Below are 26867 nucleotides of genomic sequence, written 5' to 3' on the forward strand. Positions count from 1 at the left end.
AGTCATAAGAACAGCCAACACGCACAGTATGGAGTGACCGGGCCTTGCTCGAGAGATGTGCAGTCTATGCTGAAGAACACTCAGGCCACATTCATTGTTTATGTCTGATGAACCTTGAAGAGCAGACACTCTGCCTATTGCTTCTGAGCAACACAAAACCAAAAGATCTTTGGAACAGCAGGGACTTGACTTCAACAAGCAGCAAACTGACCACATACTCAACACTGTAACTGAACTGGATCCCTGAAACCTCTCATAGAATAGTCATTTAAAGGGACACTAACATTAAAGAGGTGCTTAATAGGGTTAGCATGAATAAGTCAGTCACCACGAGTTCTGAACAAACCAAAATAATTGAAATGAAGCTATCACTTGTGTGAAGAGCATCCAAGCAACAAGGACAATGTGTGAACAAAGCATTCCTTTTATTACCCAAAATGTTGAGGTGTTTACTCAGTTTCAATAGTTCGCCATATAGCTTTGCCAATCTTTAGCATAGTGTCCCTCTAAAATGAAGAATAATCATTTATAATATCATTGAGGAGGTCAATGGGCTTTCACACAGGACGTATTCAGTCTGCTGCAAAAAATATCTTTATATATGAAAACCCATTCACTGACATTATAAACATTTCACTCTTATTGCATTCAGAAGATATGATGACTTTTTGCAGGTTCACGTGGAAGAACATAAGCCTCTCTTCAGAGAGGTGGGCACATATATATAGATAGAAAAGGACAAGTAATAATTTTGGAGCAAATGCATTTCCAGCTTACATGTGTTGTCTTTAAAGCTCCGGGATCCATGTGGGGATGGCTTTAGAAATGTGCTACAGACACTTAATTATATGGAGCTAAATATCAAACATTGTTAGGGGGTTACTCTGTCTTTTCACAATGCTGGGTGACATTGATTCATGGTGCACAGACTTTCCATTTCTCATACTAGAAAATAGGCTACAACAAAGAACGTTCCATGGACATAAGGGGCCTGGAATTTGCAGCATGGCTTTGCATGTTTTGTCATGTGAAAGTTGATGACCATAAAAACACACGTTCTCGCATCTCGCAACATACGAGGTCTCCAATTGCTATTGCAGCTACAATTGCATTTGGAGATACTCCATGACCAAAGTTTGCGTAGCCCCAGCCTAAAGCGTGAATGGCATGGACATGCTGCCCACATAAACCCTGTTGTGTTAATACAGTATTACAGAACCTGATAAATGTGTTGGCACATGGTAACAAAGTTGTAGAGCTCTTCTTGATATTCTAAGGGAAATCTCCTTTCTTGGGGTATGTTGTCCTGCAAATATTTTACATTTACATGGGTTTGTAGAAAAGTGCTACTACAGAGCACCAGCAGCCTTTCTTTCCTATGAACGCTAAACATTATTACCAGATAGGTCTACATCCAAGCTAGACACAGATTACAGATTTGTCAGAGGTGTGTAACGCTTGCACCCATAGGAGTGTCGTTTGTATTGGGACCGCACCACCACGCACCAAAGTTGGACATGGCTGCAACTGAAAACGGACTATAAGAGAAATGAACAGGGCCCAACGCTGCCATGCTGCTTTTTCCATTTAGCTCTTTTGATGTTTGACTTAACGGGGTTAAAAGGCCAGAAATTCTGATCATCCAGCAATGGTCTCTGATGTAACACGCAATCTTGGAAAACCAGAAGAATGAGCAGAGATAACCAACCAGGTACGGTTAATGCTGGATTCACAGAATTTTACTGTACTTAACCTATGAAGCCGTCAGCTGTCAATCTAACCTTCAGCCTATGAAATGTTCTCAGAAGTTATGGAGCTATTGATCATCTTCAATGCCTCAAACATTGAACTTGCATCATTGTTCTCACACAGATTTCCACCAGGTACTACAGATTTTTGACTCTGAAAATGAACGATACCAACACATAAAACTTGATGTAAAACGGTGAAAATAGAGACCTTTTTACCCAGGGACCATGGCTGGACACTGAAATAGTAGACTGTAGCCTTATGAAATAAGAAAACGGAAAACGTTGGTTCTAACCACAATGAAATGCTTAGTGGTACAATTCCACCTACTGGCCAAAACAGCAAATGTCTAGTGAAAATCCTGGACTGCGTATATCTGCATCTAACAGAGCTTTATAGACCGTGATGTGTCCATAACAGAGGAAACCCCATCTGTACATGACCCAAATGTTATGTCTTTACAAGACTTTGCAGCACCCTCAACGGTTTAGTGTCACGTTGTGGTACCTTATCTATATACACACACAAGACAGCACTGCAGGTATGAGAAGACATGGAGGGTTTCATGGATGAGAAACTCTTCACGTATGCGCATGCTGGCATTATTATTTACCTTCACTCCAAAATATACATGTCCTTTTCTATAGATTATGCAGAACATAAATGGTCTTAGCAACAAAGTCAACAACCTGCTGAGGCTCCAAGTTACCTTCAAGGTGTAATTCTCTTGTACCCCTTCCTAATATGAAGATCCTATCAGCATGTTTAGTTATAATAAAAGGATGGAAAGAAGTGAGAGAGGGAGGTAGGAAGTGGTATAAAGGGATGTAAAGCTTTTTTTTATTTTTTTTATTATTTTTATATTTTTTTTTTTCCTCTTTATAAAGGATCTCCAGCAGGAGTACGAAGCACCAAGCAGACATCCCACAGCCTTGTTTCTAAACTTCAATCCTGGGTTAATATTCTAAAGCACAGCATTGTGGGGAGTGCTCACGCAGTGAGATGTCATTCCTTGTACAAAATTACTAGCCCGCTTTTATTCTCATTTTTTTTATTTTGTTACTTCATGCCCCCCATCCATGCCTGCAGGTTCTTCTCACCACATGGTATAACCTCCATCTGAGCCACCCATGAAGTAGTTGCCTTTTCTCTGTGTGACTATGACGTTGGCACCTTGCATGGCAGCCAGCTGAGCTGCATTGGGAGGGCAACCAGGAGGAGGAGGCTGAAAGAAAAGAGAAATGAAAGATATAAAAAAAAAACTGAAAGGAAAGATGTTTAAACAGGTGCACATCACAAGTTTGAAAGAATCTGGACAATTAAAGGGAACACGTCATGTCAAATATGCAGCCCAATCTTCCGGCAGCATGATATAAAGCAGGAGGCGCTGAGCACATCGATAGATTTGTGGGAAAAGATTCAGGATAACCTGTCATTTAGTGATTGAAATCCCTGCTCACTATAAGCTTATGAGTCCAGTGGGTGGTCCTACGCAGTGATTGGCAGCTATATCTGTATGCACACAAATACAGGGAAGGCTGCCAATCAATGGTGGAGACCGCTTGCTGGACTCTTTAGCCCAAGGTGAGCAGGGAGTTAACCTAGAATTTATTAATCCTGAATCTTTCCTCCTGGTTTATTACATAACGCCTGTAGACTGGACAGCACGCTACACGTGACAGGTTCCTTTTAAGGCGTTTTTGACAGTGCAGATTTTGCCTGTATTTTTCAAGTCAAAACCAGGAACGGAACCTAAACAGAAGAAATATAAGAAAAAAGAAAGGCCTATAGGTTTGATCAAATTCTGGTTTTGCCTTAAAAAAATGTATGTAAAAACGGCAACTGGTTCTTACTTAGCTCTTACCTGCTTTTGGTTATGTTCACATGTAGTCCTTGGCACATTGTTCCTCTTCGTTTTGTGGTTTAAAAAAAATGCTTTTGTAGGGAATATATTTAGAAATACCATTCACACTTTGTTTCTCTGCAGTTTCCAACCAGCGCAGTCCGTGTCCGTGGAGCAGTGTCTGGTACTGCAGCTAAACATGGATGGACTGTGTTGGGTACTGCAGTTAATGGCAGGCCTTCACTAATCCAAGAGACTACTCATATTATAGCCTGAAAAAAACCCAAATAACTTTAAAAAAGGGTTCTTTAGTATAGTGCCTTCCAATAGCACATCAGCTGTAAACCAATATTTCTCCCTGTACACATCCAAAGACGGAACATCCATGCCTGCGTTTCACATGACAAAGCTATTTAAAAATCACTAAAACATAACACTCTGTATTTACTTTATGTTTCAATACAGACCGACTAATTCAGTGCATTTCTGCTTTAAAGGTGAGATGTCAGACAGATAGACAGGGGTGGGACCCACACCTATCTCTAGAATGGGGCCCCTTAAACCCCGTTCTAGCTGGCGCTTGTGATTTCCGACCATATAAGGGGAAAAAAAAAAAAAAAGTGTAGCTTATTCAGCTACGCTGTTTCTGTAACTCCCATTCACTACTGCGGCAGTTACAGAAACAGAGTAGCTCAGCGAGCTACATTATTTTCTTATAGGGTCGGAAAGCACAAGCGCCAGCGCAAACACAGAAAGCTAGAAATTTAAGGGTCGCCGTCTAGAGATAGGTGCAGGTCCGAGAGGTGGGACCCGTATCTATCTGACATATCCTGTGGATATGTCAAAATGTCCCTGATGGGGAAAACCCCTTTAATAGTATGCAAATAGGAATACAATCTACATAAATGCAACATGGATTCTTTAATGATTGTAATAAACATCTTTGTGTCAAAGAGTTAGGCTAGTTTAGAAAACCTAATTTAATATATTAGGGAATTTTGAGTTAATAATGGGGGTCCTCTTCTATTGGAGTGAACAGTGGCTACAAAGAGCGTCTCACCCTTAAGAGAACCTGTCCTGCATTACATAGCCAACCCATTGATATGAATACAGCAGAGCAAGCGTAATCTCGCGAGATCACGCTGTAAATTACAGGTTACAGCGAGATTACGCTTTGCTCTGCTGTAAGTACCACAGAAACGTTAACAAAGTCCCGGGATTGTGAATAAACATCCCGTCCTGTCTGGAAGGAATGTCTATTCACTGTCTAAACACTTCAGTATTGTTAATGTGTTAGTATAAGACAGCACATAGCGAACAACGCAGTTTCCCTATGCGCTGACTAAATGAATGGAGAGAAGTGCATGACGCTGATTGGTCAGCGTCATACACACCTCTGTACAACGCCCACTTGGTTTAAAGTAAAAATACGCCCACTTGGGCATTAAGAAACTAATTAGCATAAAGCTAAAATCGCTCCTAACATTGTAAAAATAGATAGTTTTTCTAAATAAAAAGCACTGCTGTCACCTACATTGTGGCACTTATAATGTGGTGAGAGAGCCTCTTTAAAAAGGGTGTTATTCTACAGTGCAACCTTTTTTTTGGCGCTGCAGAATACATCATGCACTGGTGTGCAGTGCCGCCTTGGAGCGGGTGCACCACTTTCTAATGACAGTTTAGCTTCCACTTGAACAGCCGTGATCAGAGGAACCTCTGATCCTGACCTGTTTCCCTTTGAACGCCGTAGTCAATAGTAATTTACTGGGGAACCCCGATACAGTCAAGCCCTGTGGACCTGGAAAGGACCCCAAAACTTAATGACACCGAGATAACATATTCAAATACAGAAGTATGCTAATACATTATAAGATTAAAATAAATATGTAAAATAATCCCTTAATGGGCTTAAAAAAAAAAAAAGTCCAGAAAAAAAAAAAGCCTCAAAGCCTCATACAGCCATCTCCATAAAAAAAATTAAATACAGTAATAGCTGCCAAAATGCAGAGACAAAAACGAAGAAAATGGGTAACCCTTTCTCTGCATGTATACATGGCAGCCATCAGTCACTGCTGAAAGGTGCGGGAGGAGGCAGGGGGGAGTGCTACCCTCATTAATACAGAAGACTCAAAGCCATGAACCCGCTGTATTCTTTGTTAGCCACACAGAACAATATTTTTGTAGTATTTTGGCTAATATTGCAGTGGACCCGTCCCCATACTACACGGTCCTTAAGCAGTATGGTGACAGATAAGCTTTAACAATAACCTTATACGTATCAACGGTGCTGTGTTTTGGTCACGGCATGGCTTAAACCATTAAGGGTTATCATTTTGGTTTTCCACCACTGACTTCAATGGGAAAAAAAAATGGCATAAAAAAAAAAAAAAGGGGATTGCGGCAAAACCTAAGTGTTTTTGATGCATTTTTTTTCTGGCGCATTGGTGTTTTAGCATCCAGCAGCACCACTACAGGTATAAGTATACTGACTGATACAATCAGGCTGTTCAGAAACTGTATGAAAGATAAAAGCTTACATTTCCTATGTTGATTTCAAGCATAAGAAAAAAAAAAATACATAGAGCAATACCTGTAGAACGCTGGAGAGAAAAAAGTTCTAAGTTTAATATATACAATACTTACTGGCAGATTTGTTGAACTTCCTGCACCAAACCTTGCACCAGCATCAAATCCTCCATCAACTAGGACGGTGGAACCTGGGGGATACATGGGTCCAATAGGGTAGTAGGCCATGGGAACAGAGGAACCCATTGGTCCAACTGGCATGGTCTGGGCCATTGGCAAATACATGGAGGTTCCCGGGTAATGTGCAGACATAGAAGCCATATTAGCAGCAGCTGAGTGAACATACCCTTGGCGATAAAGCTGCATAGGGGGAAAAAAATAAAACAGGAAAAGGATTTATCATCTAGACAAGAAATATTTCAATAGGTTTTGCGAAGCTTTCAACATGCAGGTGGCACGTCATAGAACAGAGCCTGTTAAAATAACTACATCAAACGTTCCATATAAAAGAAAAAAATGGTAGAATTTGCACACGTTCACAAAGGACTAACAGGCCGCATCATTCTGTAATGTTTCCACTACTTCTACATCCCTGGAAAGTCTGGGGCTGCTTCATCTCATTACCAATCACTCTACAACTGAAGCTGCGCACAGACTGAGGTCATGCCACCTCTTTACACATTGGGCTTCATTTATCAAACTCGTCTAAGAAAGTACTTTCCTAGATGTCCTGTGGCCTTGGATTTGCCCCTCTGCTTCTAAGAGTACATATGTGTACGTGTACGTACACACACACACACACACACACACACACACACACACACTTTATTGGTTTGAAGCAGGTGCCTCTACTATTGAAGAGCTTTATCAGGAGGGGGAGATCCACACCTCTCAGGAACGATCGACAGAATATGGGCTTCCCAATAGGGACTTTTATAATGATCTCTGTATTCAACATTCACTAGATTCTGTCACTACTGCAGAGCCCTAAATCTTCAACAAATTCTATAATTCTTTACACGGCATAAAGGGATTGCTACGATCTATCATTTTCTTTTACGACAGCAACACCCCTTAACCCCTTAAGGACGCAGCCTTGTTTTGGCCTTAAGGCTCAGAGCCCATTTTTCAAATCTGACATTTCACTTTATGTGGTAATAACGTCGGAATGCTTAAACCTATCCAAGCGATTCTGAGATTGTTTTCTCGTGACACATTGGGCTTTGTTAGTGGTAAAATTTGGACGATATATTCAGTGTTTATTGGTGAAAATTTGCAAAATTTAGGGAAAATTTATAAAACAATAGCAGTTTTCAGAATTTAAATGCATCTGCTTGTAAAACAGACGGTTATACCACCCAAAATAGTTACTAGTTCACATTTCCCATATGTCTACTTTGGATTGGCATCGTTTTTTGAACATTATTTTATTTTTCTTGGACGTTACAAGGCTTAGAACATAAACAGCAATTTCTCTTTTTTTTTTAAGAAAATTTCAAAAGCCTTTTTTTTAAGGTACCTCTTGAGTTCTGAAGTGGCTTTGAGGGGCCTATGTATTAGAAACCCTGATAAAACACCCCATTTTAAAAACTAAACCCCTCAAAGTATTCAAAACAGCAGTTAGAAAGTTTTTTAACCCTTCAGACATTTCACAGGAATTAAAGCAAAGTGGAGGTGAAATTCAATGTTATTCAATTTTTTTTGTGTAACAGAATGTTTTACCAGAGAAACACTACTAAATATGTATTGTCCAGATTCTGCAGTTTTTAGAAATGTCCCACATGTGTCTCTAGTGCGCTCGTGGACTAAAACACAAGCCCTAGAAGCAAAGAAGCACCTAGTGCATTTTGAGGCCCTTTTTTATTAGAATATATTTTAGGCAGCATGCCAGGTTTGAAGAGGTGTTGAGGTGCCAAAACAGTAGGAATCCCCCAATAGTGACCCCATTTTGGAAACTACACCCCTCAAGGAATTAATTTATGGCTGTTATCATTTTGACCACACAGTTTTTTCACAGCACCTATTTTAATTGGGCTGTGAAATTAAAAAAATGACATTTTTTCCAATAAGATGTAATTTATGATCAAAATTTCCTATTTTCACAGGGAACAAAATACCCCATTTTGTTGCCCAATTTGTCCTGAGTGCGGCAATACCCCATTTGTGGTGATAAACTGCCGTTTGGGCCCATGTGAGGGCTCAGAAGGAAAGGAGCGCTATGTGTTTGTTGGAGTCCAGATTTTGCTGGATTGGTTTTCGGGTGCCATGTCGCATTTGCAGAGTCCCAGTGGTATCAAAGCAATGGAAACCCACCAGAAGTGACCCCATTATGGAAACTACACCCCTCAAGGAATTCATTCATGGTTGTGGTTATCATTTTGACCCCACAGTTTTTTCACAGAACTTATTTGAATTGGGCTGGGAATTAAAACAAAATTATTTTTTCCAATAACATGTAGTTTTGGCTGAAAATTTCTAATTTTCACAAGAAATAAAATACCCCATTCTGTTGCCCAATTTGTCCCGAGTGCGGCAGTACCCCATTTGTGGTGATAAACTGCCGTTTGGGCCCATGGGAGGGCTCAGAAGGAAAGTACCACCATTTGGCCTACTGGGGATTTTTTGGCGCGAAGTCATGTATGCAGAAGCCCCTGAGGTACCAGTACAGTTGAAACCCCCAAGAAGTGACCCCGTTTTAAAAACTACACCCTTGAGGCATTCATCTAGAGGTGTAGTGAGCATTTTGACCGGAGACATACACCCCATAAACTGTAATGTGGGTTCTCACGGGTACGTCAATACCCTACATGTGGCTGTAATCAGCTGCCTGGGCACACATCAGGGCTCAGAGGGGAAAGACGAGGGGGGATAAGCTGTGCGGAGTGCATCAGGGTAAGTAAAACTGGGGTAGATTAAAAATCATGGGATGTATGATAAATTTTGAAGCGCTCTTTCATACGGAGCCTTAGTTTTTCGGGACATGTGTCACATTGATATATTGCGTCATCCCTTATCCCCCTCTTATAGCAGACTTTGTACCTCTTTTGACTTTTTCCTTTCTTGCCAGTTTGGGGAACTTCTCCTGGAAAGTGTTGCCCTGGTACGATGCGTGTGGCCTCGCTTCCAGAAGTACTGGGTGCCCCCCCCCCCTTCTTGGTCCATAAAAATTAGTTTCTTGATAATCACCTCTTGAAATTGCAGGAAAGTTCCCGTCTGGCCTGTACATCGATGTACGCGTCGTACAATGCCATCTGTGCCCGGCCAGCTTCTTATACCACACCGCATAGCGCTGTATGGCTTCAGGGCTTGATCTGACGAGTCCATCCCTCCCATGTACCTATTGTAGTCCAGGATGCAGTCTGGTTTAGGGGTCTCTGTACTGGTACCTCGTACAGGTTCATGGGTACTGGTGTGGCATCTCTCTTGTCCTTGTACTTGACACACAATATGTTGCTGCTAGATTGTGCTCTCACCCCTTCTGAGCGTTTGCCCTGCAGAGTCTTAGGGAGGCCTCTCAGATTTCTTCTAGCAGTGCCGCATGCTGCAGGACTTCTGGGAGTGAGGCAGTTGAAGAGTGGGACGCTGGTATAAAAATTATCCAGGTAGAGGTGGTAACCCTGGTCCAGCAGTGGGTGCACCAAATCCCACACAATTTTTGCATTAACTCCCAGTAAGGGGGGGGGGGGGGCATTCTGGGGGCTGAGCACTGGTGTATTAGATATATTAGAAACCCACATCAAACACCCCATTTTAGAAACTAGACCCCTCAAAGTATTCACAACAGCATTTAGAAAGTTTATGAACCCTTTAGGTGTTTCACAGGAATTTTGAGCAAAGTAGAGGTGAAATGTACTTTTTTTTGTCAGAAAATCCTTTTTATACCACTTTTTTTCTTATAACACAAAAGGTTTTACCCGAGAAACGCAACTTAATACTTATTGCCCAGATTCTGCAGTTTTGAGAAATATCCCACATGTGGCCCTCGGGCGGTAATGGACTGAAGCATCGGCCTCAGAAGCAAAGGAGCACCTAGTGGATTTTGAGGCCGCCTTTTTATTAGGCACCATGTCCGGTTTGAAGAGGTCTTGTGGTGCCAAAACAGTGGAAACCCCCCAAAAGTGACCCCATTTTGGAAACTAGACCCCTTGAGGAATTCATTGTAGTTTTCTTGGGGTGCATGTGACTGTTTTATCAGTTTTTATTCTATTTTTAGGTGGCGCGGTGACTAAAAAACAGCAATTCTACTATTGTTTTTTTATTCTATTTTTTTTACAGCGTTCACCGTGCGCTATAAATGACATATTCACTTTATTCTGCGGGGCGATACGATTACGGTGATACCAGATGTTTATAGTTTTTCTTATGTCTTATGGCGTTTGCACAATAAAATACGTTTTGTAAAAAATCATTCACTTTTTGTGTTACCTTATTCTAAGAGCCATAACGTTTTTATTTTTCCATCAATAAAGCCGTGCGAGGACTTATTTTTTGCGTAACGAAATGTAGTTTCCAACAATACCATTTTTAGGTACATGCGACTTTTTGATCTCTTTTTATTCCATTTTTTGCGAAGTGAAGTGACCAAAGAATTGTGATTCTGGGACGGTTTATTATTATTTTATTGTACGGCGTTCACCGCGCGGGATAAATAATAAAATAATTTTGTAGTTCAGGCCGTTACGGACACGGCGATACCAATTATGTATAGTTTATTTGTTTGTTTATATATTTTTATTAATAATAAAGGACTGATAAGGGAAAAAGGGGGCTTTTTACATTTATTACTTTTAAATCTTTTATTTTCACACATCTTTTTTTAACTTTTTTTTTGACTTTGTCCCACTAGGGGACATGAGGGCAGGAGGCCCTGATCGCAATTCTAATACACTGCACTACATACGTAGTGCAGTGTATTAGAGCTGTCCGCTACTCACTGACAGCAAGCATAGTGGGTCCTGACTTCGTCAGGACCCACTAGGCTTCCGTCGATGGCATAGCCGGACGCCATTTTTTGGTGTCCGGTTGCCATAGTCACCATCGCCGGCCGCTATCGTGTAGCAGGCCGGCGATGGCAGCTTTACCACTGAAAAGCCGTGATCGCTATTGAACACGGCTTTTCAGGGGTTAATCAGCGAGGACACATCGATCGGTCCCCGCTGTAGGAGCTGCGACAGCTGCTGTACGAGACAGCAGCTGTCACAGCTCCTGTTTGTGTCGGGAGGACGGCCGAAACGGCCGTTACTCCCGAGACGTACTATTCCGTCATGGAGCACGAACAGGGCGCTTTCCATGACGTAACAGTACGTCACTGAGCGTTAAGGGGTTAATAAGCCTTCCTACATGATTAGATGGGAGGTTGACTTGGCCAAAACATTTACAGTATAAAGAGAAACTCTAAAAACACTACACGCTGGGAAACGTCTAAGAAAACTGCTCTCCGTTGGTACCGGACCCCTGGACGTATTGCAAAAATAAGTCCTACCTCTTCAGATTTATGTTGGAGGTGCTGTGGACACAGGGTACATACATTCACACCTGGTGGGAATGTCCCTTTGAGAAGCCGTTCTCGACTGCAACATTTTATTCATTGAAATTATTATTGGTGTACAAACTACCCCGGAACCGGCCTCGGCTCTATGTTTTATGGCTACGGAAAATGTCCTGTGGTCTGGCAGTACGATCCTGATCCTTTTGTTGGCAGCCAGGCTCATAAAAGCACGCTCCTGGAAGACAAGGAACCCACTACCCATTGCAGAAATAAGTTCCCTAATTTTTCATATCAAATGGCAAAGTCTCTGTCTTTTCTCTCGCTTTTACAAGCAATGACAACTCTGGTGTATTTCATCGTTATGCAGTGCCTGTCCAAGGTAATACCCCTTACGATAACCCTGTCTACACCTGTTATTTATTATTGTATACCTACCCTGAGTACAGAGTTGGGTGCGGGCATGGTATTAACACAGCGTATGACTATAACGAAGGCTTGATGCAAATGATGAACTTGTGACTTTACCGGTAGTCATGTATTTGTATAAGTTGTACCCCCTTTCCTTAAAAAAAGTTCTTAAAACTTTATTTATTTTTTTAAATTGATTTATAACAAAAGTGTAAGAAAAAATAAATAAAAAAACCTAGCTTTGTTGCCATGGAAGCCAATCACAGTGCAGCTGTCTTTTTTTTTTTTTTTTAAGACCACAATTGGTTGCTATGGGAAACAAGGCTAGTTTTTAGGTTTGACAGTTTTGATAAATTATGCCCATAGAAAAGCTTCTATCGATGATGGGTGTTTACATACAGATGTTGGAACTTAAAGAGGCTCGGTCACCAGATTTTGCAACCCCTATCTGCTATTGCAGCAGATAGGCGCTGCAATGTAGATTACAGTAACGTTTTTATTTTTAAAAAACGAGCATTTTTGGCCAAGTTATGACCATTTTTGTAGTTATGCAAATGAGGCTTGCACAAGTCCAAGTGGGTGTGTTTAAAAGTAAAAGTCCAAGTGGGCGTGTATTATGTGCGTACATCGGGGCGTTTTTAATACTTTTACTAGCTGGGCGCTCTGATGAGAAGTAACATCCTCTTCTCTTCAGAACGCCCAGCTTGTGACAGTGCAGATCTGTGACGTCACTCACAGGTCCTGCATCGTGACGGCCACATCGGCACCAGAGGCTACAGTTGATTCTGCAGCAGCATCAGCGTTTGCAGGTAAGATCGACTTACCTGCAAACGCTGATGCTGCTGCAGAATCAACTGTAGCCTCTGGTGCCGATGTGGCCGTCACGATGCAGGACCTGTGAGTGACGTCACAGATCTGCACTGTCAGAAGCTGGGCGTTCTGAAGAGAAGAGGATGTTACTTCTCTTCAAAGCGCCCAGCTAGTAAAAGTATTAAAAACGCCCCGATGTACGCACCTAATACACGCCCACTTGGACTTTTACTTTTAAACACACCCACTTGGACTTTTGCAAGCCTCATTTGCATAACTACAAAAATGGTCATAACTTGGCCAAAAATGCTCGTTTTTTTTAAATAAAAACGTTACTGTAATCTACATTGCAGCGCCTATCTGCTGCAATAGCAGATAGGGGTTGCAAAATCTGGTGACAGAGCCTCTTTAAGCAGTTTTTAAAAGGATAAATATAGCCATTTTATTGATCTTAAAAAATAAATACACTCCATTTCCAAAAGGAGGAGTTTTTTAGTCGCCATTTATACACTATGTTCATGGCGAGATGATAAACACCATTTATATCTGCCCATATAAACCCACGCGGCCTGAGAAGCTCACTGCAATCCATCCTGCTTACATGCTACCCTGGTGGAGCTTTCCAACTAAGGACTAGACTAAGGGCCCTCTTACACAGCCCGACACGAGATGTGAAAAAGAGCGCCGAACGACGAAACAGGTCGTTGAACGGCGCTCGTTTACTCCTTCCACAAGGAGCTAGGTATGGGGGGAGAGAATTTGTTACTACGATCGCTCATCTAAATACATTTCTATCATGTCGGCAGCACGCCTCCATGTTTATACAGGGAGATGTGCTGCTGACAACATTAATATTTTCTGCTGCATAAACGATACAATTAGCCAATGAACGAGTCTTTGCTCGTTCATCGGCTGATCGTTGCCCTGTTTACACATATGATCACTCGTTTGCCTGATTATTGGCCTGTGTAAAAGGGCCTTAAAGCTGCTGCTCTATGTCAATCGTTAGGTCGTGTTCACACTGGTGTCACAGCCTCGTTTTTTATAGGATGCATGAAATATATGACGGATCAGTTATGATCCGTAAAGATTTACAATATTCTATTCAAACACTTTACAATATCCTGAAATAAATCAAATTTTCAAGCCTCTGTTTAGATTATTTGAACATTCACAAGAGGCAATGCTTTGTCCCCTGAAGTAATTTTTGGGGAGGGAGAAACTAATGACTGATGTTACATAAATGCTGAAAACCTCAGTGTAAGGCCTCATGCACACGACCGTAAAAACTCCCGTTATTACGGGTCGTAATTACGACCCGTAATAACGGGCTCAGACTTCTATTGGCGACGGGTGCCTTCCCGTTTTCTCACGGGAAGGTGCCCGTGCCGTTGAAAAAGATAGAACATGTCCTATTTCAGGCCGTAATAACGGCACGGACAGTCCATAGAAGTCTATGGAGCTCTCGTAATGACGGGTGGCTACATGTGTGCACCCGTCATTACGGCAGCGTTGCTAAGCGACGTCAGTAAATAGTCACTGTCCAGGGAGCTGAAAGAGTTAACTGATCGGCAGTAACTCTTTCAGCACCCTGGACAGTGACTACCGATCAGTATAAATCTGTAAAAAATAAAAATAAAAGACTTTCATACTTACCGACAACTTCCTGCTTCCTCCAATCCGGTCTCCCGCCCGTTGCCTTGGTGACGCGTCCCTCTCGACATCCGGCCCGACGTCCTGGATGACGTTTCAGGCCATGTGACCGCTGCAGCCAATCACAGGTCAATCACAGACTGCAGCGGTCACATGGACTGCCGCGTCATCCAGGGATGTCGGGCAGGATGTGAAGAGAGGGACGCGTCACCAAGACAACGGCCGGGTAAGTATGAATTTCTTTAACTTTTATTACAGAAAAGGCTGTCCCTTCTCTCTATCCTGCAATGATAGAGAGAAGGGGCTGCCGATTAGTGCAGTGCTATTTTGCCGCCAAAAACGTGCCCGTAAATACGGGTGGAATACGGGTGACACCGGACCCATATTTACGGGCACGGGTTCGTAAATACTGGTGCAAAACGGGTGGAATACGTGTGACACCGGACCCGTATTTACGGGTGGGAAAAAATACGGTCGTGTGCATGAGGCCTAACTGTGGAGTCTGAGATTTCCAGAGAAGGAACTCTCCAAGTTGTACTAAAAAATGTATCGCGTTTTGTAGTTGTCTGTGGAACTTTTATAGACTGTGTCCAAATCATCTCTGGCTGTCCTCTCTTATGACCTCACCCCTCAGTCCACCTCCAAGCCTCCGCACAAGTCGTACTTATGTTCCACCTTGTAGTGTACAGTTTTTTTTGCGTTGGCCCACTGTATAAGGAAGCGCAGTGTAAATAAATAAATGTATGCCTGTGCATACCACTCTGACAAAAGTCCAAAAGGGCACAAAGCGCGAGCACATAATTGAGAGGGCCTCGGGCTCAGCTCGTGCGGCAGGAAATATGCAGGGATTTGATATAAACAAAAACACAGAATATTACAAAGTGACCTCTGGAATCAGGGGCTCTGGCACTACTTCATGCTGCCATCAGATAGGGCAACATAAACCTGGCGACAGATTCACTTTAAGTGGTTAAGAGGTTTAGAATGTGTATATAAATAAAGCTTACATATTGTGCAATAATTGTGCTAAAAATTTGTTATATACGTTATGTCAAAATGTTATTATTTGTTTGCAGCCACATTGTCAAACTGGATGGAGTCTCCAAAAAAAAAAAAAAAAAAAAAAAAAAAAAAGGGGGCAGTGCACCAATGTGCAATATAAATAAACATTATAATAACCTCAGACCTTGTGAAATGTTTAAGTTAACAGCGGATATCTCACATGCTGGCACTGGCGCCACGAAAAAAAAAGAAAGTGATGCAAAACGTTGAATGGGCTCTTATACCTCAGGAATTAAGGAACCGGAGAGCGGAAATACTTCATTAAGAACTGGATTTAATACTAATTAAAATCTACACGTTAAACTTATGTGTATTGAGATTTGTTTTCTTCCAAATGAATAGATTTTGCATTGTAGGCAACTATACTTTACCTCAGAATAAGCTGGAGGAGCATCGGTGTAGGGAGGTGCCTGTTGGAGGTGCATGGTTGCCGGTGGGTAGACAGACTGAGGATTAGGAGCCTGGGTTGGATAGGCTGGAGGAGTAGGGTACTGTCCTGTAAAGGAAGGACATAGGGAAAGGTAAAAAGGAAGGTGTCAATACATATACAACCCAAATAACACACAAAAAAAGCGTTTCAGACCAGTATTTTCATATATCCCTCCTATGTTGTCCATATGTCCTAATAAGACATATGAAATTTGGGGAAACCCTTTTAAATAGAACCTGTCACTAGGTCATACAAGTTGAACTGGTAAACTGACCTGACTAGTGCGGTCTCACCAATTCCAGCGCCCTTTCTTTTTCCTAGAACTCCTCACTCCAGCGGTATGGCCCACAGTTGTGTTGGCTCCCTATATGCTACTTCGCTGTAGTTGGCCAACAGGAGGTGAACAACCCTGAAGCCGCCTCGCGCTAATTGATCAGCATCAGAGGTAGGGAAGCTAGCTCCACCCCTTTAGCTAACTACAGCAAATTAAAACATAGGGGGCCAACACAACCGTGGAACAGGGTGGGGGGGGGGGGGCCTGTCTAGATGAAAAAATACCAGTGCTGGAATCAGGAAGACAGCACTATTCAGGTCAGTTGACCAGTTCAACTTATATGACCTAGTGACAGGTCCTCTAAGTTCTATGTCCATCACATCACCCTATGTTATATAAGGATGTGCAGCCTTAAGAAACAAGGGCAGAAAGTATTGCAGACCTAGGAGCAGAACAGCTGCAGGATTTAGGCCTGTGACTTAAAGCATTTAGATTTAGTATAGTAAACTACTTTTTTCATATAAGCACAGGCAGTCGTAGGAGAAAAGTATCCACGATTCAGTGTGTTGTTCTGACAATCATAATGGCATAGCCGTTTACCTCTGGTCAGCCCTGGCTGACGCCCCATATTAATACAAGAAGGTTGTTGTTAGATTGCCTTGTGCATAGAAACTTTCCCCTGCTAACCCCCAAGGGCTTCTCTTCCTGCAGGTCCCTCTGGGCTCTGTGCTGCTTGGCACAACTGCAATCAACATGGATTCCCCATCTCATGTTAGCAACGCAGCAGAAAAATAATTGTCGGGAACAGCTTAGTCAGCGCTTCTGCCAGGGGAAAAGGATGAAATGCAGACTGGATGGAGCAGCTTTGCTTCTCAATTCTTATACTGGGGAAGACACCAGCAATGTTAGATGTGCCTGCAGTATGACATAAGCCAGTCGTCTTCTCGTAGATCAGCAGTAATAAGCTCTACAATTGTAGCCATGGATGCAGTATATGCGTAGGAGTGGGAGGGCAGGAAATGGCTAAAAGTGGCATATGGTTCACTGGCAAGCTGCCTCCATCTTCTGCTTGTGTTAAACGAGGACACGAACGTCGGCAGACTATGTAACGTAGCAATCTGGCAGTTTGTGCAAATGCATCTATTTTCTAAGAAGACATCACTGTTCTTGTTTACAGGTACACAACAGTAAGTGTGTGTGTGTGTGTGTGTGTGTGTGTGTGTGTGTGTGTGTGTGTGTGTGTGTGTGTGTGTGTGTGTGTGTGTGTGTGTGTGTAAATCAAGTGGCATATATGCAGCGGTGTTAAAAAAAATAATCTACACCATGGTGCGCGTGTGTTGATGTGGCACACATGAAGTGGCATCGGTGAGCCACAAACACGTGAATGATCTCTGGTAGATATGTATGAAGTTCTAAAGTTCTTTTGTTGAATCCCTCCCCTCCCCCACAGTGAATGCGGGCAATACATTCAGATTCTCACAGGAACATCGATATCTGCATGTATCCTGGCTATACATTGGAGCACACATCTTCTGGGACCTACCGTCAGTTCTGATATTTTAGGGATTGCGGATACTAAACGGTTACAAATTATAGATTACAATTTTCATGAAGTACCACACATTCTGCGACACTATACAATGACAGATACTGATACACAGGACTCAATAACAAAGAATATAAACTAACAGAAGCTTTCTAGCATAACTCACTGACAACCACAATTTTCCATTGACATTGCACTGTCACGTGGCGTTGTCACAGTTCTCAATTCTGTATCAGTCAGGAGTACAGGCACACGGGTGGCACTACTATATATATTACTTACTTCACATGTCATAAACCATAAAAACCCAATAAAGACTAGCCGTGCTTTGTGGTGTTAAACCCATCAGAAAGAGGTGATAGATCTGCGGATCAGGACAGTTCGGTTCCCAGAGGACAGAAAAACTCAGCTTAAAAAATAGAGGGCTTCAAAAAGTGCCCCAAGAGACATCCAAAACATCTCTTCCGTTCCTCCAGATTTGCTGTACCCATAGGTTTGGGAAAGGAAGAGCTTAAAAGAGGTTGTCCGATTTCAGCAAGTTAAAAGGTTATTTTTTTGTATAATGAGAAGTTATACAATCGTCCAATGTGCTTTCTGTATTAATTCCTCACTGTTTTTACCTGCTTGTTGTTATTCAGTAGGAACATTCATTATTTACTTCAGCAAGCGTTGTCTCGAGTAAGTGACCCACATTAACGTTACCGAAGCGTCGGGAGTGTTTAATAGACATCGCGTCCTGGCTGGACGCGATGTCTATTTATTCTCAAGACACTTCAGTAACGTTAATGTGGGTGTAAGTGACAGCACACGCTGTGCTGAGTACATGCATGGAGAGAAGTGTATGACACTGATTGGTCACTGATTGGTCAGCGTCATACACTCCTCTCCACAACGCCCACTTGGTCAAAAGTAAAAACACGCCCAGTTGGAAATTAAGAAAGTCATTAGAATAAAGCTAAAATAGGTCATAACTTGGTGAAAATTTATTGTTTTTCTAAATAAAAACCACTGCTGTCCCCTACATTACAGCGCCGATCACATTATGAACAAGATAGGGCACTTATAATGTGGTGACAGAGCCTCTTTAATGTGGGAGTACAGCGTGATCTTGCTGTGTTGCAAGTACTGCTAAAAATGAATGGAGAGAAGTGTATGACGCTGATTGGTCAGCATCATACTCTTCTCTTTACAACGCCCAGTTGTCTATTAAGAATATAATTAGCAGAATTCTAAAATTGTGCATAACTTGCTCAAAATTTAGCCCCTTTAAGTCAACTGGTGACAATGGAGAAATCAATGGGGACAATAATAGAAATGTTTCTCTAGATTTTTCTGTAAAAACAGAGCCAGTGTGAACAGAGCCATATTCCATTGAAAACAAATAGCCCCAGAGGCAAGGTGGAAATGTAGTCAAAAGAGGATTACTACTCCACTATGACTGTACTGAAGCCGGAGGTTATGTGGCTATTTAGACCTTATGTTGAATCAAAAGCAGACAGACAGCAGAAAAGGTCCCTGTGCAACAATAGTATGGGGGCTTATGTTTCGTTAAATTCTAATTTACCCGTGTACCGTCCAGTCCCTACTGGACATGAACTAACAATTTTGGTTTATATAGATAACGATTATAACTATGAACAGGTCCCTACGAATGTGTTTGTGGTGACCGAATGACGGATGATGAATCATGTGATAGGCGTGGACTTACAGTAGCTACGAGAATTGAAAGAAAAATGTTTATCCTGTTACACAATCCATGTAATAAACGTATTGCAAAGTAATGAGAGAGGCCTTCATGGGAAAGCACACAATAAAACACTGACAACCAGAACCCATCACCTTGTACTTCACACAAAAGAACCATGAATCACCTTCCACAGGTATGGTTTCTGTAACAGCCTGGCACATATACTTATACTGCTACTAACTAGAGAGCTCACATACAGGTCATATATACTGCCTGGCACATATACTTATACTGCTACTAACTAGAGAGCTCACATACGGGTCATATATACTGCCTGGCACATATACTTATACTGCTACTAACTAGAGAGCTCACATACAGGTCATATATACTGCCTGGCACATATACTTATACTGCTACTAACTAGAGAGCTCACATACGGGTCATATATACTGCCTGGCACATATACTTATACTGCTACTAACTAGAGAGCTCACATACAGGTCATATATATATACTGCCTAGCACACATAGCTATACCTCTACTAACTAGAGAGCTCACATACATGTTATATATACTGCCTGGCACATATACTTATACTGCTACTAACTAGAGAGCTCACATACAGGTCATATATACTGCCTGGCACACATAGCTATCCTGCTACTAACTAGAGAGCTCACATACATGTTATATATACTGCCTGGCACATATACTTATACTGCTACTAACTAGAGAGCTCACATACAGGTCATATATACTGCCTGGCACATATACTTATACTGCTACTAACTAGAGAGCTCACATACAGGTCATATATACTGCCTGGCACATATACTTATACTGCTACTAACTAGAGAGCTCACATACAGGTCATATATACTGCCTGGTACACATAGTTATCCTGTTACTAACTAGAGAGCTCACATACATGTTATATATATATATATATATATATATATATATATATATATATATATACTGCCTGGCCCACCAAGCTATACTGCTACTAACTAGGGAGCTCACATACAGGTCATATATACTGCCTGGTACACATAGCTATGTTGCTACTAACTAGAGAGCTCACATACAGGTCATATATACTGCCTGACCCACATAGTTATAATGCTACTAACTAGAGTGCTCACATACATGCCATATATACTGCCTGGCACACATAGTTATCCTGTTACTAACTAGAGAGCTCACATACAGGTCAGCTGATGCTCTGCTCGGGGACTCCAGTACTGCTGCCAACGTCATTGTCTATATATGTACAGTGACAATGCCGTGGGCAGAAGTTGTGGAGTCCCCAGACAGAGCATCAGCTGATGCTCTGCTCGGGCACTCCAGCTATAGGAAACCCCTGAATTGACAAAATATGGGCGTCGGGAGCAGGGCTGGAGTCCCGAGCAAGCGCTAGCTGATGCTCTGCTCGGGACTCAAGCAATAGGGAATATGACAGCCCCTTGCGGTCATATTCACGAGCAGCAAACGAAGCAAGAGCTCAGTCACGTGAGGCCATATCGGAGCGTCATCATTATTAGAAAAGCTCCAGCACTTACTGAATAATTCATGGGGTTTGAACTGCACCATTCAGTACAGAATTTTTAATTAAAGTATATTAGTAAGTTTACTTAGTTTCACATCAATATATTATTGCAATGCAATTTTTGGTCCCCGGATAACCCCTTTAATGTCGTCATTTATTTAACCCTCCATGGTGAAAAGGGTCCTGCTCAGACTTCAGAAACTAGAATGTAATCTCGCCCCAGAGTGCCTGCTCGGCGCTATCTACCTGGCCCTGCTGCAATTTACACTGCTCTCGCCTGAAATGTCGGAGACCGGCTGAAATGGTGACGGCTGAAATGGTGACGTGCAGAGGGGGATGTTCGTGTACACAGTGCATCATGGATTAGATTCAGTTAACCTGTTCCCTGCCGGGGAACACAAATTATAATCGATTAGATATAAATGTTTCCAATAGTATTTCTGATTAAGTATTTGCAGAGGTTTAAAAGTTGTGAAGTTACGTACAATTATTATCGCAATATACGTTAAAAGGTTATTTATATAAAGAAAATAAATTTATTAAATGATGATCTGATATTTTTGAGTTTATTTAACAGTAATAAGAAAAATCAAGATTCAAATCGAAAATCGCCCATAAGGTTGAAAGAAAAACCTAGATTTAATTTTTTGTTAAAATCACCCAGCCCTACATACAGGCCATATATACTGCCTGGCACACATAGCTATGCTGCTACTAACTAGATAGCTCACATACAGGTCATATATATTGCCTGGTACACATAGCTATGCTGCTACTAACTAGATAGCTCACATACAGGTCATATATACTGCCTGGTACACATAGCTATGCTGCTACTAAATAGAGAGCTCACATACAGGTCATATATACTGCCTGGCACACATAGCTATGCTGCTACTAACTAGATAGCTCACATACAGGTCATATATACTGCCTGGCACACATAGCTATGCTGCTACTAACTAGATAGCTCACATACAGGTCATATATACTGCCTAGCACACATAGCTATGCTGCTACTAACTAGAGAGCTCACATACAGGTCATATATACTGCCTGGTACACATAGCTATGCTGCTACTAAATAGAGAGCTCACATACAGGCCATATATACTGCCTGGCACACATAGCTATGCTGCTACTAACTAGATAGCTCACATACAGGTCATATATACTGCCTAGCACACATAGCTATGCTGCTACTAACTAGAGAGCTCACATACAGGTCATATATACTGCCTGGCACACATAGCTATGCTGCTACTAAATAGAGAGCTCACATACAGGCCATATATACTGCCTGGCACACATAGCTATGCTGCTACTAACTAGATAGCTCACATACAGGTCATATATACTGCCTGGTACACATAGCTATGCTGCTACTAAATAGAGAGCTCACATACAGGCCATATATACTGCCTGGCACACATAGCTATGCTGCTACTAAATAGAGAGCTCACATACAGGCCATATATACTGCCTGGCACACATAGCTAAGCTGCTACTAACTAGATAGCTCACATACAGGTCATATATACTGCCTGGCACACATAGCTATGCTGCTACTAACTAGAGAGCTCACATACAGGTCATATATACTGCCTGGTACACATAGCTATGCTGCTACTAACTAGATAGCTCACATACAGGTCATATATACTGCCTGGTACACATAGCTATGCTGCTACTAAATAGAGAGCTCACATACAGGCCATATATACTGCCTGGCACACATAGCTATGCTGCTACTAAATAGAGAGCTCACATACAGGCCATATATACTGCCTGGCACACATAGCTAAGCTGCTACTAACTAGAGAGCTCACATACAGGTCATATATACTGCCTGGCACACATAGCTATGCTGCTACTAACTAGAGAGCTCACATACAGGTCATATATACTGCCTGGCACACATAGCTATGCTGCTACTAACTAGAGAGCTCACATACAGGTCATATATACTGCCTGGTACACATAGCTATGCTGCTACTAAATAGAGAGCTCACATACAGGCCATATATACTGCCTGGCACACATAGCTATGCTGCTACTAAATAGAGAGCTCACATACAGGCCATATATACTGCCTGGCACACATAGCTAAGCTGCTACTAACTAGAGAGCTCACATACAGGTCATATATACTGCCTGGCACACATAGCTATGCTGCTACTAAATAGAGAGCTCACATACAGGCCATATATACTGCCTGGCACACATAGCTATGCTGCTACTAAATAGAGAGCTCACATACAGGCCATATATACTGCCTGGCACACATAGCTAAGCTGCTACTAAATAGAGAGCTCACATACAGGTCATATATACTGCCTGGTACACATAGCTATGCTGCTACTAAATAGAGAGCTCACATACAGGTCATATATACTGCCTGGCACACATAGCTATGCTGCTACTAAATAGAGAGCTCACATACAGGTCATATATACTGCCTGGCACACATAGCTATGCTGCTACTAACTAGAGAGCTCACATACAGGTCATATATACTGCCTGGCGCACACATAGCTATGCTGCTACTAACTAGATAGCTCACATACAGGTCATATATACTGCCTGGTACACATAGCTATGCTGCTACTAACTAGGGAGCTCACATACAGGTCATATATACTGCCTAGCACACATAGCTATGCTGCTACTAACTAGAGAGCTCACATACATGTTATATATACTGCCTGGCACACATAGCTATGCTGCTACTAACTAGAGAGCTCACATACAGGTCATATATACTGCCTGGTACACATAGCTATGCTGCTACTAACTAGGGAGCTCACATACAGGTCATATATACTGCCTAGCACACATAGCTATGCTGCTACTAACTAGAGAGCTCACATACAGGTCATATATACTGCCTGGTACACATAGCTATGCTGCTACTAACTAGAGAGCTCACATACAGGTCATATATACTGCCTGGTACACATAGCTATGCTGCTACTAACTAGAGAGCTCACATACAGGTCATATATACTGCCTGGCACACATAGCTATGCTGCTACTAACTAGAGAGCTCAAGTATACATCATATATACTGCCTGCTACACATAACTATACTGTTAGGAGTATATACACACAGAAGATAAGTTGCAGAAATCCATGTGCTTGCCTCTAAAACAACTTTCAGCCGCTTTGGGGCGCAGAAATCTCAACTAAAAAACGGCCATGTCTAAGTTTACCCTTACTAATTAGAGTGCGTGCGTGTTTTATATATATATATATATATATATCTATATCTCACACTGCAGTTACAGCCGCTTTAGGAATGAGGGAGCGTGTTACACTGATTTATATGTAAGTGACTCTTCCCTAGACTGCAAGCGAGGACGCAGCTGCTCAGTGTATGCCGAGGCCTTCCTCCTCACCACACTCCTCTGCAGTCTCTTACACAGTGTGAACAATGCGCTACTTATGGTTGCTGTAGGTATTGCTCAGCATACGTCACACATTGGGGCCCTGTGTCTCTTGTTCAGGGACCGCAGTCTCTATGCTGGTCTACTGACATAAAAACTAGTGCGTCCCTTTTGATTGTTTATTAGCACAACATCTAACCACGTCCCGATCATATAGAAAATCATCAGCTGCCTCCAGCCCGGAAAACGGAGTATTTCCTTTGTACAGATGAGGGAGCTCAGATGTTTCCACCATTTTATGGACGTGATACAATGCCAAGCACCGCAAAGACGGCTTAACGCGTGCATCCCAGCAACTGGATGACCAAATGATACATATATAGTTTAGAATGGAGGGTGGGGGTTGATACATATATCCTGCGGGGAGAGCACTCTCTCCATAATACACATGTAGCCTGATATGTGTGAGGGACGCTGGGACTTGTAGTCCCCCCACAGATGGCCGTAGACCCTTATAACCAGCAGCAGTAAGTAATACCATCGAGTAAAGGGTTAATCGCAAAGCATGATGGTACCTGCTGCTGGGATGGGCTCCACCAACTCAGCTCCCGAGACCCTGCGCAAGTGACAGAGACAAAGTGCGCACTCCCGCAGCCCACAATCACATGACAGCGCCATTGCCCGAGTGTCCTGTACAGAGCCCCTTCATCTCTGCCTCAGCCCGCCTCCCCGACCTTGGCAGTGCCCGGGCACCAACCAACTCACCTTTATTATTCATGTCGCCGGCGCCGTGTGCAGTCTCTGTATTTTCCGTGTTGTTGTTGGGGATGACTCTACTTCCGCTTCTCTCGACTTCCTTATTGTATTTTCTGCTCGCTTGCTCGTAGATTACAACTTGTAACTCCGAGAGGTAGCGCCCCCTGGCGGCACCTTCACTTTTCGCCTACAGAGTTCTACGTCTATCCACTAGCTGCATTCATTCTACACAGTACATATCTCTATAATAATGTCAGCCTTTCTTATGTCATGCACCTATTTATCTATCTATTAATCTGTTATGTATGTTTTTATATCTATCTATTAATCTATCTATTAATCTGTATTCTATCTATCTTATATTTATCTTTTTATTCATCTATTATCTATCTATCTGCAACCAAAGGGCAGGATTGCCAAATGTCTGTAAATTACAGGACAGTCCATAAACACAGTTTTTCCAATGTTTTCAAAAAATAAAAACTGGCACCCCAGCTACGTCTCACTAACAATTGGCAACCAGCTACACCTCACTAACAATTGGCACCCCAGCTACGTCTCACTAACAACTGGCAACCAGCTACACCTCACTAACAACTGGCAACTAGCTACACCTCACTAACAACTGGCAACCAGCTACACCTCAATAACAACTGGCAACCAGATACACATCACTAACAACTGGCAACCAGCTACACCTCACTAACAACTGGCAACCAGCTACGCCTCACTAACAACTGGCAACCAGCTACACCTCACTAACAACTGGCACCCCAGCTACGTCTCACTAACAACTGGCAACCAGCTACACCTCACTAACAACTGGCACCCCAGCTACACCTCACTAACAACTGGCAACCAGCTACACCTCAATAACAACTGGCAACCAGCTACACCTCAATAACAACTGGCAACCAGCTACGCCTCACTAACAAATGGCACCCCAGCTACGTCTCACTAACAACTGGCAACCAGCTACACCTCACTAACAACTGGCAACCAGCTACGCCTCACTAACAGCTGGCACTCAGCTACACCTCACTAACAACTGGCACCCCAGCTATACCTCACTAACAACTGGCACCCCAGCTACGCCTCACTAACAACTGGCAACCAGCTACGCCTCACTAACAACTGGCACTCAGCTACACCTCACTAACAACTGGCAACCAGCTACACCTCAATAACAACAGACACCCCAGCTACGTCTCACTAACAACTGGCAACCAGCTACACCTCACTAACAACTGGCAACCAGCTACACCTCACTAACAAATGGCACCCCAGCTACATCTCACTAACAACTGGCAACCAGCTACACCTCACTAACAACTGGCAACCAGCTACGCCTCACTAACAACTGGCACTCAGCTACACCTCACTAACAACTGGCACCCCAGCTATACCTCACTAACAACTGGCACCCCAGCTACGTCTCACTAACAACTGGCAACCAGCTACGCCTCACTAACAACTGGCACTCAGCTACACCTCACTAACAACTGGCACCCCAGCTATACCTCACTAACAACTGGCACCCCAGCTACGTCTCACTAACAACTGGCAACCAGCTACACCTCACTAACAACTGGCAACCAGCTACACCTCACTAACAAATGGCACCCCAGCTACGTCTCACTAACAACTGGCAACCAGCTACACATAACTAACAACTGGCAACCAGCTACACCTCACT

General features: G+C 42.6%; 1 protein-coding gene across 5 annotated transcripts; it reads right to left on the bottom strand.

Moving 5' to 3' along the window:
• Nucleotides 1-2562: 2562 nt before the first annotated feature.
• DAZAP2 (DAZ associated protein 2) lies at nucleotides 2563-25364 on the bottom strand. 5 transcript variants are annotated; one of them, XM_075851938.1, is made up of 4 exons: nucleotides 25181-25322; nucleotides 15911-16035; nucleotides 6236-6478; nucleotides 2563-2974 (listed from the first exon to the last, which is right to left on the bottom strand). In XM_075851938.1, exons 1-4 carry the CDS (start codon nucleotides 25191-25193, stop codon nucleotides 2846-2848), a joined length of 510 nt encoding a protein of 169 aa, XP_075708053.1. In that variant the 5' UTR covers nucleotides 25194-25322; the 3' UTR covers nucleotides 2563-2845. The 5 variants fall into 5 exon arrangements, with proteins under 5 accessions (XP_075708053.1, XP_075708050.1, XP_075708054.1 ...); XM_075851935.1 differs by lacking the exon at nucleotides 25181-25322 and adding an exon at nucleotides 24991-25108; XM_075851939.1 differs by lacking the exon at nucleotides 25181-25322 and adding an exon at nucleotides 21276-21300.
• Between the last annotated feature and the right edge of the window lie 1503 nt (nucleotides 25365-26867).

This window comes from Rhinoderma darwinii, chromosome 2 (assembly GCF_050947455.1).
Source record: "Rhinoderma darwinii isolate aRhiDar2 chromosome 2, aRhiDar2.hap1, whole genome shotgun sequence".
NCBI lineage: Eukaryota > Metazoa > Chordata > Amphibia > Anura > Rhinodermatidae > Rhinoderma > Rhinoderma darwinii.

Excerpts from the sequence above, each read along its gene's own strand:
- DAZAP2 (XM_075851935.1), bottom strand. The coding sequence starts at position 25,093 with ATGGCGCTGTCATGTGATTGTGGGCTGCGGGAGTGCGCACTTTGTCTC. Across the intron at positions 6,479-15,910 it reads CTCCTCCAGCTTATTCTGAG|CTTTATCGCCAAGGGTATGT; the intron begins GTAAAGTATAGT and ends CCCCCTATGCAG. Across the intron at positions 2,975-6,235 it reads GAAGTTCAACAAATCTGCCA|CCTCCTCCTCCTGGTTGCCC; the intron begins GTAAGTATTGTA and ends CTTTTCTTTCAG.